The sequence below is a fragment of the Fringilla coelebs genome (genome assembly GCF_963513975.1).
Source record: "Fringilla coelebs genome assembly, chromosome: 27".
Classification (NCBI taxonomy): Eukaryota; Metazoa; Chordata; class Aves; order Passeriformes; family Fringillidae; genus Fringilla; species Fringilla coelebs.
This window is the reverse complement of record NC_140053.1, coordinates 1,953,464-1,965,733: the sequence shown is the minus strand read 5'-3', so window position 1 is coordinate 1,965,733 and position 12,270 is coordinate 1,953,464. Positions and strand designations below refer to the sequence as shown.

Here is a 12,270-nt window from a genome sequence, read left to right as displayed (position 1 = left end):
TCCCCAAAATTGACCCCAGGATTGGAGGTGCAGCAGTACAAAATTTGACATTTTTAGAGATGCATATAGGGCTGCCTTCATCCCTTAGTGGTTAAATGTTTTTAAATCTCTTCTTGATGTAAACAAGACTAATGAAAAAATCTTCCATTAATTCTGAGATTAGGGGGATATGCAGAAATGGTCAAGGATATTTTCCAAATACAGCTCAAGTGTATCCAGAATAATTTAAAGCAGATGTACATAATAATGGGACAGATTCAGGTCACATGGAGGTAGGGAAGTTGTTAGATAAAACTCTGCAGTTATGTAATTGAAGATCAGGGTCCTAAATGGCATTTATTTCTGCTCTTCCATAAGTGCTTGCTTTTTTGCACGTAACTATTCTTTTTTTTCATTGCTAATTTTTGATTTCCTAAAGGTAAATCAGTCTCATACTCAGGCAGATTTGGGGATGGTTGCCTCTAAGGGTGCTGTTACCCAGTTCTTGTTAGCCACTCACTGAAATAGATTTCAGCTGGTTTGAAAGTAAAAGTATGGCAATTAAACTAAAAATATTCTCTGGACTACATTGTTAATGTCTCCCAGGGGCACTACCCTCTACCATTTATCTAGAATTAGATGAGGGTGGCTATCAAACCAGTCACAGAATTGCCAAATGAATCATGAAGAAATTTCATTTGCTTGTGAGCAATCACAGCTGAAATATGTGGTAGCTTTCATATAGGAATTGAAAGGAGGTAACAGAAACACTATTTGAAAATGACAATGTACAAAAAAACATTGGGCATTTTGAATGTTATGGTTTCTTGAGAAGAGCAAACCTAATAACTCTGCCATAAAATGATATATTTGGTTCTCAAGGAATACTCTGAACATTTATGAGCACTTATGAACTCAGTCTTGCTGCATGTAATGCCTACAGAGGTGTCAGAGTTGACCCTTTCAGAAATCCAAAGGGTATTTCTAGATAAGATATCTGAGAGAGCTGCCAGGCTCTGTAAAATTGCTCCTAAATGGCCTAAATCAGGTAAATTCCAGGGTGAATTGCAGAGATCTGCTGACGTATTTAAAGTGGGTTGAATTTTTTGAAGGGAGGATCAGAGATATTAAATTGCTTGACAAGCTCAAGTTGTATTTCTAATTTGCATTTTTACAGTTCAGTCAAAGAAAAAGTCATTAACTGAAAAAGAGGCAGAAGTAGATGGAAAGTATGGGGGTGTTCACTGCTGGGATCTGCTAAAATTGTTCAAAATAAAGAGGAGAAGGTATCTGTGTGAGCCTCAGGTATCTCCACTTGTTGCAGCAGACCTCTCCTTAGGGGTAAAAATGAGCCAAGACACAGACTCTCATTTGAGAGTTGAAGTTAGAGTAAAATGTGGTTGCAGCACCAACTGGATAACACACAGGAGAAGGGAGAAAAAACCAGTTATGCCCTTTCACTGAACTTAGGAAGAGAATATTAGGTCTTACTGTCAGCCCTGAAAGGCAACATACAGCTTTTTTCCATAATACCCATTCACAGGCACTTCAGAGCTGTTCTCTCTGTTCTTTGACATTCAGTTAAATGACATTCACTCATTTTTTAAGACTTTAGGAAGGGATAATCCAGTACAATGATGCTTTGCTTAAATTCAAAGTTATCTGTACTTTGAAAGCCAGGTTATAATATAATAATTGATAGATCTAGATGAAATATGGAAGTCTCACAGCTCCACTGCTGTGGTTCAGCTGGTGATACCTTGTGCTGTGACCAACATCTGGCAGGGAATGAGCATGGAGTGACAAGGCAAGGCAGAAGACCCTTAAGCTGAAGGAGGTCAGGGTAAGATCAGATTTGAGGAAGAAATCCTTCCCTGTGAGCCTGCTGAGTCCTGGCACAGGGTGCCCAGAGCAGCTGAGCCTGTCCCTGGATCCCTGGGGGTGTCCAAGGACAGGTTGGAGGGGGCTTGGAGCACCCTGGGATGGTGCAAAGGGTCCCTGCCCCATGCAGGGGGTGGGAATGGATGGGCTTTAGGGTCTTCCCCATGCCAAACCTTTCCATGATTCTGTGCATCACAAACTGGTTTGGGTTGAAGGGATCTTGAAGATGTTGTGGTTCCAAGGCCCTGCCATTGGGACTGTTATCAAAGCTTGTCCTCTTTATCTTCAATGTACCTGTACAAATGACTTGAGGCAAGATTTTCTGTATTTTACAGGTGAAAGGCAGGTTTGTGCCCCTTGGAGATGTTTAAAGGGTAGTTTAAATGAAGTGGGGGGGTTAAGGACAAAGTTAAACCTTCAATGAGTGAAGTTTGGCTGGGAGTTGTTCCCAGTATTGAGCCAAAGGAAACTGGCTGTGCCCAGTGCCCTGCAGCTGCCTCACCTGGGCACTCCTAAATCCTCCCAGCTGGGCAGTGTAGAGGTAGATCCAGCTGTTCCTTTCTGCCCCAGATGTGTAAGTCAGCATAATTTTAATATTTTTAATGTCATGGTTGTGAAGACAGAATGGGAATGCACAATAAGCTGTGGAGCCATATCCAGGGAATGGCTTTTACAAAAAAAAATCTACCTTTAAAAATGCAGTCTGCCTTTTAAAGAAAGAAATAACCTTGGAAATAAAAGTCTCTCTAGTTTTCACTTTACATAAATGTCTCTGTTCTGGCTTGGGCTCCTAGAGCCAGTAAATGCCCACAGACTGACTGTGGGTGGTCAGCAGATCCTCAAATTGGGCCATCCGTTTAAATTTGTCTCTCTTAAATCCATCGGATTCACGTCAGCGTTGGTTCCAGCAGTACAATGGGGATTCAATAACTCAGCTTACGTGGACCTGCTGTATCATCCATTTTCATAACAGAGGAGCCACAGTGGAAGGACAGCTCCAGATGCTCAGCTCCCAGAGCTGCTGGTGCTTAGGAATGCAGTCGTGGTTTCATGGGAGATGCTCCCGGCTTTTTAATTTGCAGTAGTGCAGATGAGATGTACAAAAATTGCTGTAAACTTCTGTGAGCTGTGCTCTGTGAGATTAAATGTGAATTTCTGGAAGCAGCTGGCTTAAATTTCCTGAGGTTTTGTACATATCCCAGGTTTTGTGGGTTTCAGTTACAGTTATCAAAAAGCAATATTTTATTTAAAGTAGCATCCTTTTACTGCTGCTGCACGCTGAGTGCTGGAGGAGCCCAAAGCAGGACAGAGCTAGGAAATGGAGATGGGCTCTTTTCCAGATTGTACATTATCAGATGAATAATTAACTGTAGACTAATTGCAAACCCTAATTAGTCTCCTATAACTGCACTAAGCACAGTATTACTTCAGTGTAAAGTGGTAAGAACTTGACCTTCAGGCTTTAACCCTGCTGTTGGTGTGAGCAGGAAGGAACTTGACTTTCAGAACCCAAATTACATGTGTGATACTGCAAGTCAAAAGCCTCCACAGGTTTTTGTTCCTCCTTTTTTGTTATAAAATTAAAAGGATACAGAAATGCCATTTTTCCCAGTGTGCCTTGCTAGCTAGAAGCTCATCTGTGCTTCTTTACGTACAGGTGGTGGAAAAAAAAAAATTTAAAAATCATTAGGAATGTTGGGTTTGGCCTGTTTTGCAGACCTGATGGGAATTTGTGGCATGGCTCATAGGGGGAGTGCAGAAAGTGAGTTGTATTTGGAGAGACTTGATTTCTGTATGACCATGGGTGTGTTGGGGACAGCAGGTGACAGTGGAGGTTTCACTTCCACAAATGTATTTTCTGTCCTGGTCTTTCCTGTTAACTGCTCAGTAGCACAGGTTGGTTGCTCTGCAGCTCGTGGAGCACCTTCCAAATGGCTCTCGTGGCTTTGTCTTCTCTGTGAGAAACAGAGGGAAGAGAGCAAACATTCTTCTCCAATGCTGGTCCAGAAAATCTTATTCCTGGTAGCTCTGGTGCTTCTGCTACAGGAACAAACACCTAGGTGTGCTTCCATGGGAGGTGCTGAGGAAATAATGAGCACTGAGAGGAGCAGTAACAGTTAACATTGGAGAAAACTTCTGTCTGTGGTACATGACCTAAAATTAATGACCAGCATGGAGTGTAAAACAGACTTGAATAACGTGAATAACCTGAAAACCCGGACACTGAGGGTAAAAGTAAGCAGCCAAAAGTCAACAATTCCTGTCTGAATCTGGTTTTCTTGTGTTTAGGTGATACTGAGCAAGAGCTGGGACCCCCTCCATCTGTAGATGAGGCAGCGAACACACTCATGACTCGCCTGGGCTTCCTCCTGGGAGAGAAAGTCACGGAGGTTCAGCCAGGGCCCCAGTACAGCATGGAGGTGCAGGACGAGAACCAGGTATGGCCCCCATCCCCTGATCCCCAGTGCCATGGGTTGGGATCCCTGTGGAGTTTGGAATGGGGTGGTTGTTGTTTAATTCCATGGCAACCAGGTGTGTCAGTGTAACAATGAAATCATGGTGCTGAGGTAAAGGTTGTACCTCCTCATCTCACCGTGACTCATCCTCGCAGAACAGCAGGCCACGGTTCAAGGATCAGCCCTGTGAGACAGCTTCTGTTGTTTTTCTGTTTCTGCAAATGTAGGAGTGGGCAGTGTTTCTAATCAGATTATGGTGACCAAAATAATCTGTACTTGCCTGGCATCTTCTCTGTGATATTTCAGAAGTACTTCAGTGGTGTTATATAAAGACTTACAGTCTCTGCAGAAGGGAGAGGGAAATAGTAATAGTCTGATTTTACAGATAGTCATGGTTCTTGCTCATATTTGCCCAACAAGATGATTTCATGCTTGAAAACAGATAAAGCAGGCAAATGACAAAATCTTTATTGTGATGGAGCTTGTTACACCCTGGCTGGCTGGAAAGCTTTGGGCTATGATACAGGTTTTGTAGAAACTGCCTGAGCCTGAGTTTCTCCCTCCTTTTCCTCAGGTATGGACAATTAGCAGTTTTGCTGAGTGAAAATAGGAGGCCTTTCCTCCCCACCCCTTTTTGTATTTAAATTGACAGATGGCTAATCCAGTATGTAGCAGAAGAGCACAAAACTCATCAACCACTTCCAATTCTCTGTTCTTTTAATTAGCATTGGATGACTCTGCATGAGTCACTCAAATATTTAACATAAATGTAATTCAGAGAACCTGAATTCCTTAAAAAGAGAGTCAGTGAAAAGTGGCCTGTCCTCAGCACAGAAGGGAGACCTTAGAGCCCCCTCCAGGGACTAAAGGGGCTCCAGGAGAGCTGGAGAGGGAGGCTGGACAAAAGCCTGGAGGGACATGAATGGCTCTCACAGCCAGAGGGCAGGGTTAGAGGGGATATTGGGAAGGAATTCCTTGTGTGAGGGTGGGCAGACCCTGGCACAGAGAAGCTGTGGCTGCTCCTGCATCCCTGGCAGTGTCCCAGGGCCAGGCTGGGTTGACTGACTGACACAAGACATTTTTGATCTCCTGCATGAGCTAGTTTGATTGAGAGCCAAGAAATGTGATTTTATATAAAGTTTTTGCCTTTAACACGTATGTTACACTTTTAACACTTCCCATTCAATTTCTTAAAGCAAGTTGTGGATTTAAAATGGACTGTACTATACATTGGGCTAGAAAATGTCCTTTTAACAGGCGCCTATTTCAACTGAATACTTCAAAGCCAAGCAGAGCTTTCTACTATAAATGGTTCCTTTTGTTGTTACCTTTTGACAGAAATTAAAATCCAATCTTTTCTCTAAAGCCAAAGATGTCTTTGGAGAATAAATAAAAGAAAAAATCTAAAGAGAAATAGCAGACTTGTCCTCTAAACTAGATTGGTATCTTGGGCTGTGTGCTAATTTTTGCATGAAAAAGTTTTCCAGGGCCTTTGAATGCTATTCATGTTCAGGAGAAGATAAAGAGAGGCTGGTTCCTCAATTACCAAGTTAATTTTTTCCTTCCTTTTTGAGTGTCTCCCGATGTCAGCACTTGCCTTGAATCCTGGAATACTCAAGGTTGGAAGTGACCTCGCGGGGTCAACCCATCCATGCAGCCCTGGAGGCAGGGCTGGCTTCAGGGAGGGACTGTGGTTCTCAGGGCTCATCCAGGCAGGGGTTGAACATCTCCACTGATGGAGGTCTCTCCTGACAGCCTCTCATGGGGCTCACCACCTTTAAAACATAATTTTTCTACCTGGTAGAAAACATCCTGGATGGAAGCTGTGACTGCAGCTCCGTGTCCTTTCCCTTTCCAGTTCTGAGAGGAGCGTGGTTGTGTCTTCTCTCCAGGCCCTGCAGATAGTGGAAGGATGCAGCTATCCTTGGATGCAGCTATCCTGTCCTTTCTGTAGGCTGAATGAACCTTCCCCATCAGCCTCTCCTCCTCAGCCATCTCACACTTTTGGGGCTCTCTTCTGACTCTGCCATCTCCCACTGGCTGTTCTCAGCAAACAAATCCTGTCCAAGCTAAAGCTGCTTCTGATTTGCAGCAAATTTTGGTAAAACCTCTCCAGATCTCCATCCCACACTGAGTTTCTTCCACTGCCTTACTTCCAATCATGTTGAAAATCGTGCAATGAGACGTTTATGGGATTTGCATTAATTAAATTAATTCTTCTATTAGCCATTGATTGATTAAATTCTGATTGAGACTTTGACCAATAGTTTGCACTTGAATCTAAAAATTAGAACAATTTTTTGGGTTTTAATGTGTTAATTTACATGAGCTCAGCAAAGAAAACCTTCTTTGTATCAAAAGCTGCTGCTTGTTATTCCAGCCATGCTTTCCCTTCTCGGGTGAGACAATAATTATTTGCCATCTCACCAGTGCTTGAGCTGAAAGGAAGATAAGGAATGGGAGTATTTGCACTGAAACTGCTCAATCTGTGCATCTCTACAATGCCTTATTTTGAATATATCCAAGGATATATTCTCTAATCCAGACTGTAATAAAATAGAATGTTTTCTTCGCTTTTAATCGTGATTTCCTTAATGGGAGATCCCAAATGCTGAGGACTAAATCCTTTTTCTCCTACTTTTTGGGAAATTCTAACTGTGTTGTCTGCCAGAGCAGCACAAAGGACACTGAGGTTCTGGCAGAACAGAGTAATTTTTCAAAGTTCAGTGAAAATGTGACAGATGAAACAGCAGCAATAATAATACAGAATGTACTGTCAATGGAAATTTATATTTAAAACTCACACAGAGGAACATTTTTCTATATCAATACAAAAATAAAACATGTCAATCAATGCCAAGTGATATACTGTGTTATTTCATAATTTCCAGTTGCAAGGAACTTGTTCTTCAGGAGCTGCATTGATAACACAGCAAATAAAGGAACTTTTATCACTTGTGGCATTTCATGAAACAATAGTTTTATCAGCTGGAGGGAAGATAAGTGTACCATCCTTGCACTGAATTTTAATTTGCTTTATAGTGCAATGATTTCTATGTTTTAAACTTAGTGGATGTAATTTTATACTGAGATAAGTTTCAGTGGGAATTTGTTTAAAATGACAGTTAAAACAAAGACATAGAAAAACTCCACAGGAATTTATAATAGTAATAAAGCTTTACATTCTTGAAGACCCCATATGTAAGCTGATCAAATGGGATTTACCAGTGCACTTTAAATAGGATGGAGAGAGGAGAGAGTTGCTTTGCTTGTCCCAGGTACTTCAGTAGAGATGACCATGTGTTGGGAGCCATCATGTGCACTGCTGGTGTTTTAGAATCACTGGATCATTATTAAGGTTGGAAAAGACCTGCAGGATAATCAAGTCCTTGGCTGAATCCCACCATGTCACCAAGCCACATCTGCTGGTTGTTTGAAGGCTTCCAGGGGTGGTGACTCCACCACTGCCTTGGGCAGCCTGTTCCAATGCCTGACCACTCTAGAAATCTTCCCTAATATCCAACCTGAACCTCCCCTGGCCCAGCTCCAGGCAATTTCCCCTTATCCTGATGCATGTTGCTGGGAAGAAGAGACCAACCCCGATGGATCCATGGGGGAATTATAAATGAGCACAGAAATACTCCCACAGTTCATTTTCTGCTGTGTTGGGATGTCTGTGTTAATACACAAACCTTCCAGCAGAGCTGTGACATTGGCACTGTGTCCCTGGTTTGCTGATGCACTGATCCATGTTGGGATATTCTGTAATTAGGCTGAGATCAATTCAGCTCCCTCTGGCATGAGAGCAGAGCTGTGGGGTGGCCAGGGGGCTGCCCCATCCCCCTGCCAGGGATGCTCTGTGTTGCCTCCAGCACCAGGGCAGTTACTCTCTGAGTAAGGATTTTTACAAACCCCATGGGGATACTTGAACAAAGTAGGTTTTTTTCCTGGTGGTTTCACGTGGTAGCTGCCATTATGGTGTCCTAATATAAAACACCATGTTTGACTTCAATATGTCCCTCACAGACATTTTTAAAGTTTCAAATACGGAATAGGGAGAAGGAAAAAAAATTACAGGTCAAGCCTGTTATGCAGTTTGCTTTCTGTGCCACAGAGAAGGGGATACAAAGCCACACAATCACATGGGGATGCTCCCACAGAATAAAAGAAATCTCATTTAATCAAATTCCAGATGAGAAGTGAACCTCTGCTGTTCCTTCCTTGGGCTCAGTGAGGTGCCAAGAGCAGCAGTGCAGGAGAGCTGTGGGAGATGTGGGCTCACCTCCCTCTGCAGAACCCTAAAGATGAACTCAAGGGAGGATGACATGCTGAAACTCCCATTTTTTAAACCTTGCTTTTTGCCCATCCTCGAGGGCAGGACCCTCCTGAGGAGGGTGAGGCTCCTCCAGTGCCCACCCTGTCAGTGGCTGCCTGTTCTGTCACTCAGTCCTGTGCAAGGAAAGTGCTGAAATTGCCTGTTTATTAAAAAAAAAAGCTCTGAAGTCCAGTGTAAGGGTGATGAAGTTAGAACACAAGAAGCCACCTGCACCTTGGCCCTGCACAGCAGTTTTGTCCCCTGCAGATGCTCCAGGATGTGTCTTCAGCAGGGAGAAGCTTTTTCCAGAGGAGCTTCTGTATCCAGTAGCCTGCAGTTAAAACAAGGGCTCTGTCATGTATCAAATTGAATTCAAGAATGATTTTGGATTTTTAATGAACCCATCTCCCTGCACAGGGTCAGATGGATGAACTCTTCCAGGTTCCTTGCACACAGTATCCTGTAGGGTCTTACCAAAAATCACCTTTAAACCAGCATCTTCTTTTTGCTGCTTTATTTTCCCTATTATTGAGGGCTTGTTTCAACTTTATCTGGTGGGGAAGGCATGCCTGGGCAGGGAAGGGCCATCTGGTATCTAGATAAAGGACCTCTGTTGTTTTACTGGAATGGAGGAAACATTTATAGAGCAAAATAAAAACTGCAGCCCCACAAGGATTCTGAGCAGATGGAAGTGGCCCAGAGGTCTTTGTAGGATTTCCTGGATATGGTGACTGTAACTGTAAGTAAAGGTGAGATCACACTGTGTGTTTCCCACCCCAGAGCTCTCCACTTCAACAGAAGCACCAAATTTACCTTTCTGTCACGATTTTTGCTTATTTGTGCCTTTTTTTTTTTAAGCTTTCAGTTCAGTGGTAACAAAACAACCGAAACTCCTGATCAAGTATGGAATCAGGCTTTTGATAAATGCCACTGTTTATGTTTCCTGTGGCTCCTGTTGAGCACAGAGGCTGGGATCTCTGGAGCGTGAAGGAGAAAACGAGCCCAGTGTCTGCCACGGGTGGGGGGTGGCCCAACGGATGTTTTCATTTCAAACTGTAAAGCACTTTTTAACCTCAGCAGACAAAGCAAATCCTCAAGTGTGAGCTGGAGAAAGCCTTTCCCCCTGGCAGTGCCTGTGGTGAGTGATGTGTTCCTGCTCTCTGGTTTCGCAGAGCTCAGCGGTGACGCAGCGCATCAGCCCCTGCTCCACCCTGACCAGCAGCACGGCCTCGCCGCCCGCCAGCAGCCCCTGCTCCACCCTGCCACCCGTCAGTGCCACTGTCACCACCAAGGACTGCACCTATGGGGCTGTCACCAGCCCCACATCCACGCTGGAGAGCAGAGACAGCGGCATCATCGGTGAGTGCTGCGCCGTATCCTTCCTCTTCCTCGCTGCTGCTTGTTGGCATCATATTTTAAAAGTCTCGTACTTTCTTGGTGGTTTCTCATGGGCAGCTCCTCACAGCACTCTTTTTCTTCCCAGCTAACAAATCTCAACCAGCTAACCCACTCTTTTAGCATTCTTCCTATTGGACACAGCTGTTAAGGGCAGGCCTGTTCCTAATCTTTGGTGATCAGTACAGCTGCAACTCCTCAGGTGTGAGACTACTTCCTGCACTGTCTTTATTTTCTTACTTTCTATCCCTCCACAGCTGCTGGCTGAGCCCCAGTGTGCTGGGATGGTCTAACAAGGCTTGGTTTGTAGTCAGAGAATCCCAGGATGGTTTGAGTTGGAAGGGATCTTAGAGACCATCCAGTTCCACCCCCTGCCATGGGCAGGGACACCTTCCACTATCCCAGGTGAAGTCCTGTCCAGCCTGGCCTTGGGCCCTGCCAGGGATCCAGGGGCAGCCACAGCTGCTCTGTCCTCCCCACCCTCCCAGGGAACAATTCCTGATTCCCAATATCCCATCCATCTGGCAGTGGAAGCCATTCCCCCTTGTCCTGTCACTCCAGGCCCTTGTCCCAATCCCAAGTCCTTCTCCAGCTCTCCTGGAGCCCCTTTAGACACCAGAAGGGGCTCTAAGGTCTCTCTGGAGCCTTCTCCAGTCTGAAAAACCCCTGCTCTCCCAGCCTGGCTCCAGAGCAGGGGGATTCCAGACGTGTCATCAGCTCAGTGCCCTGCTCTGGACTCACCCCAGCTCATGGAGACCCCAGAGCTGGATGCAGTGCTCTGTTTAGATATTATTATTTATCCTGATTGCTCATTAGGGGAATGGTTTTGCATTATTCAGGTTTATACTGCAGTGACCAAGGTGATCTGTACCCCTCATTCCTCATAGGTAAAACTACATAGTAGCTGGTGAAAGTTGGGATGTATGAGGTTGATAACTTTGCATCAATTAATTTACTTTTGGAAATTTAAATGGTGCAAGAAGAAGCTTTGGGCAGGAGCTGAACTAAATTATCACCAATTTCAGTGAATTTCTGTAGGTGCTGTAGCAGGTTTTTCATTTGAGTGATCTGTGGGTTGCAGGTGTAAAGAATCTGGAGAAAATATACACAGATTAATTTTGTTCAGTAACTGTACAGGCATAATGGGAAAACATTAATGTTTATATGATATCAAACAGGGTGATTGTCACTTGGGTGTCTTTGCCACATGTTCTAGATTATTTCCCCAATTTAAGAAGATTTTATTTTGCTAACAATTTATGTGGTGTTAAAAAAAAAAAAAAGAAAGAGAGGCAGGTTGATAATTTAGGGAGCTTAGTTGCACTAGTGGTTAACATTTTGCTTGGCTGATCAGGGAATCTGGGCTTAGTTCAGCTCCTGGATGCCACAGCAACCCTTGCAGCACTTCTGCCTGCGTGATCTTAAAATGCAAATGGGTGAGCTATTCTGAGCTGTGTGCTGAAGTAGGTTAATGAATCCTGGCAAAGTCACTGCAGGATCCCACCCCCTCACTTCCCTGCTCACCATATCCCACCGTCAGAGCTGCACCTTCTCCCACATCCAGCCCCAAAGCTGGGCTGGCCTGGAGGGTCACAAGTGGGTGTTTGAGCCCAGCTGGGTCCTGCCTCTGCCCAAGCTGTCACTCGGTTCTAAGAGCTGAGCAAAGGTTGAAAGGATTAAAAAAAAAAAGGTACAAGGCCCAGATCTTCAAATTCAGATATTCTTTATTTGTAAAAGAAAAGCAGTGGGGAAGGGGGGAGAAGGTGAGACAAGAGCAGAGGTAGGAGCAAGTCAGCCCTTTCTCTTGGATGCCACGAGATCCTTTCCATGTAAAACAGAGTGGCTGGTGAAAATCCTGACCTGACTGTAACCTCTGAATAGCTTCCAGGATTTTTTGGCTCTCACTATGTAAAAGCAGCCAACTGTTAATGTTCAAAAATCTGCTACTGAAAAGAAAACTGGTCAAAGAATCATGTGCTGATCTGAGGGAACTTTGCACCTCACAGCCCCTCCAGTGTGAGCATGGAAACTTTGCTCCTGGAATGCAGCAGAATCCAGAAAAACCTCCACCAGTCTTAGCAATCCTTTGAAATAAGCAGCAAACTTTCCTTGCCAGTGTGCAAAGCTTATCCAAGTGATGTCCAAGCAGCACTTTCTGTCATTAGCAGCAATCTCCTGAGGAATGGCTGCTTTCCATGTGGCATCTTCATTTAGAAGTTCAAGTTGAAATGGGGCCACACTTTT

General features: G+C 44.2%; 1 protein-coding gene across 1 annotated transcript in view; it reads left to right on the top strand.

Annotated features, from left to right (window-relative positions):
• TANC2 (tetratricopeptide repeat, ankyrin repeat and coiled-coil containing 2) overlaps positions 1-12,270 on the top strand; it is a 125,897-nt gene that overhangs the window by 52,078 nt on the left and 61,549 nt on the right. Inside the window, exons 6-7 of the mRNA XM_084222419.1 lie at positions 4,150-4,298; positions 9,804-9,990. Coding sequence (XP_084078545.1) covers positions 4,150-4,298; positions 9,804-9,990 — 336 coding nt within the window. The remainder of the gene's footprint in view (positions 1-4,149; positions 4,299-9,803; positions 9,991-12,270) is intronic.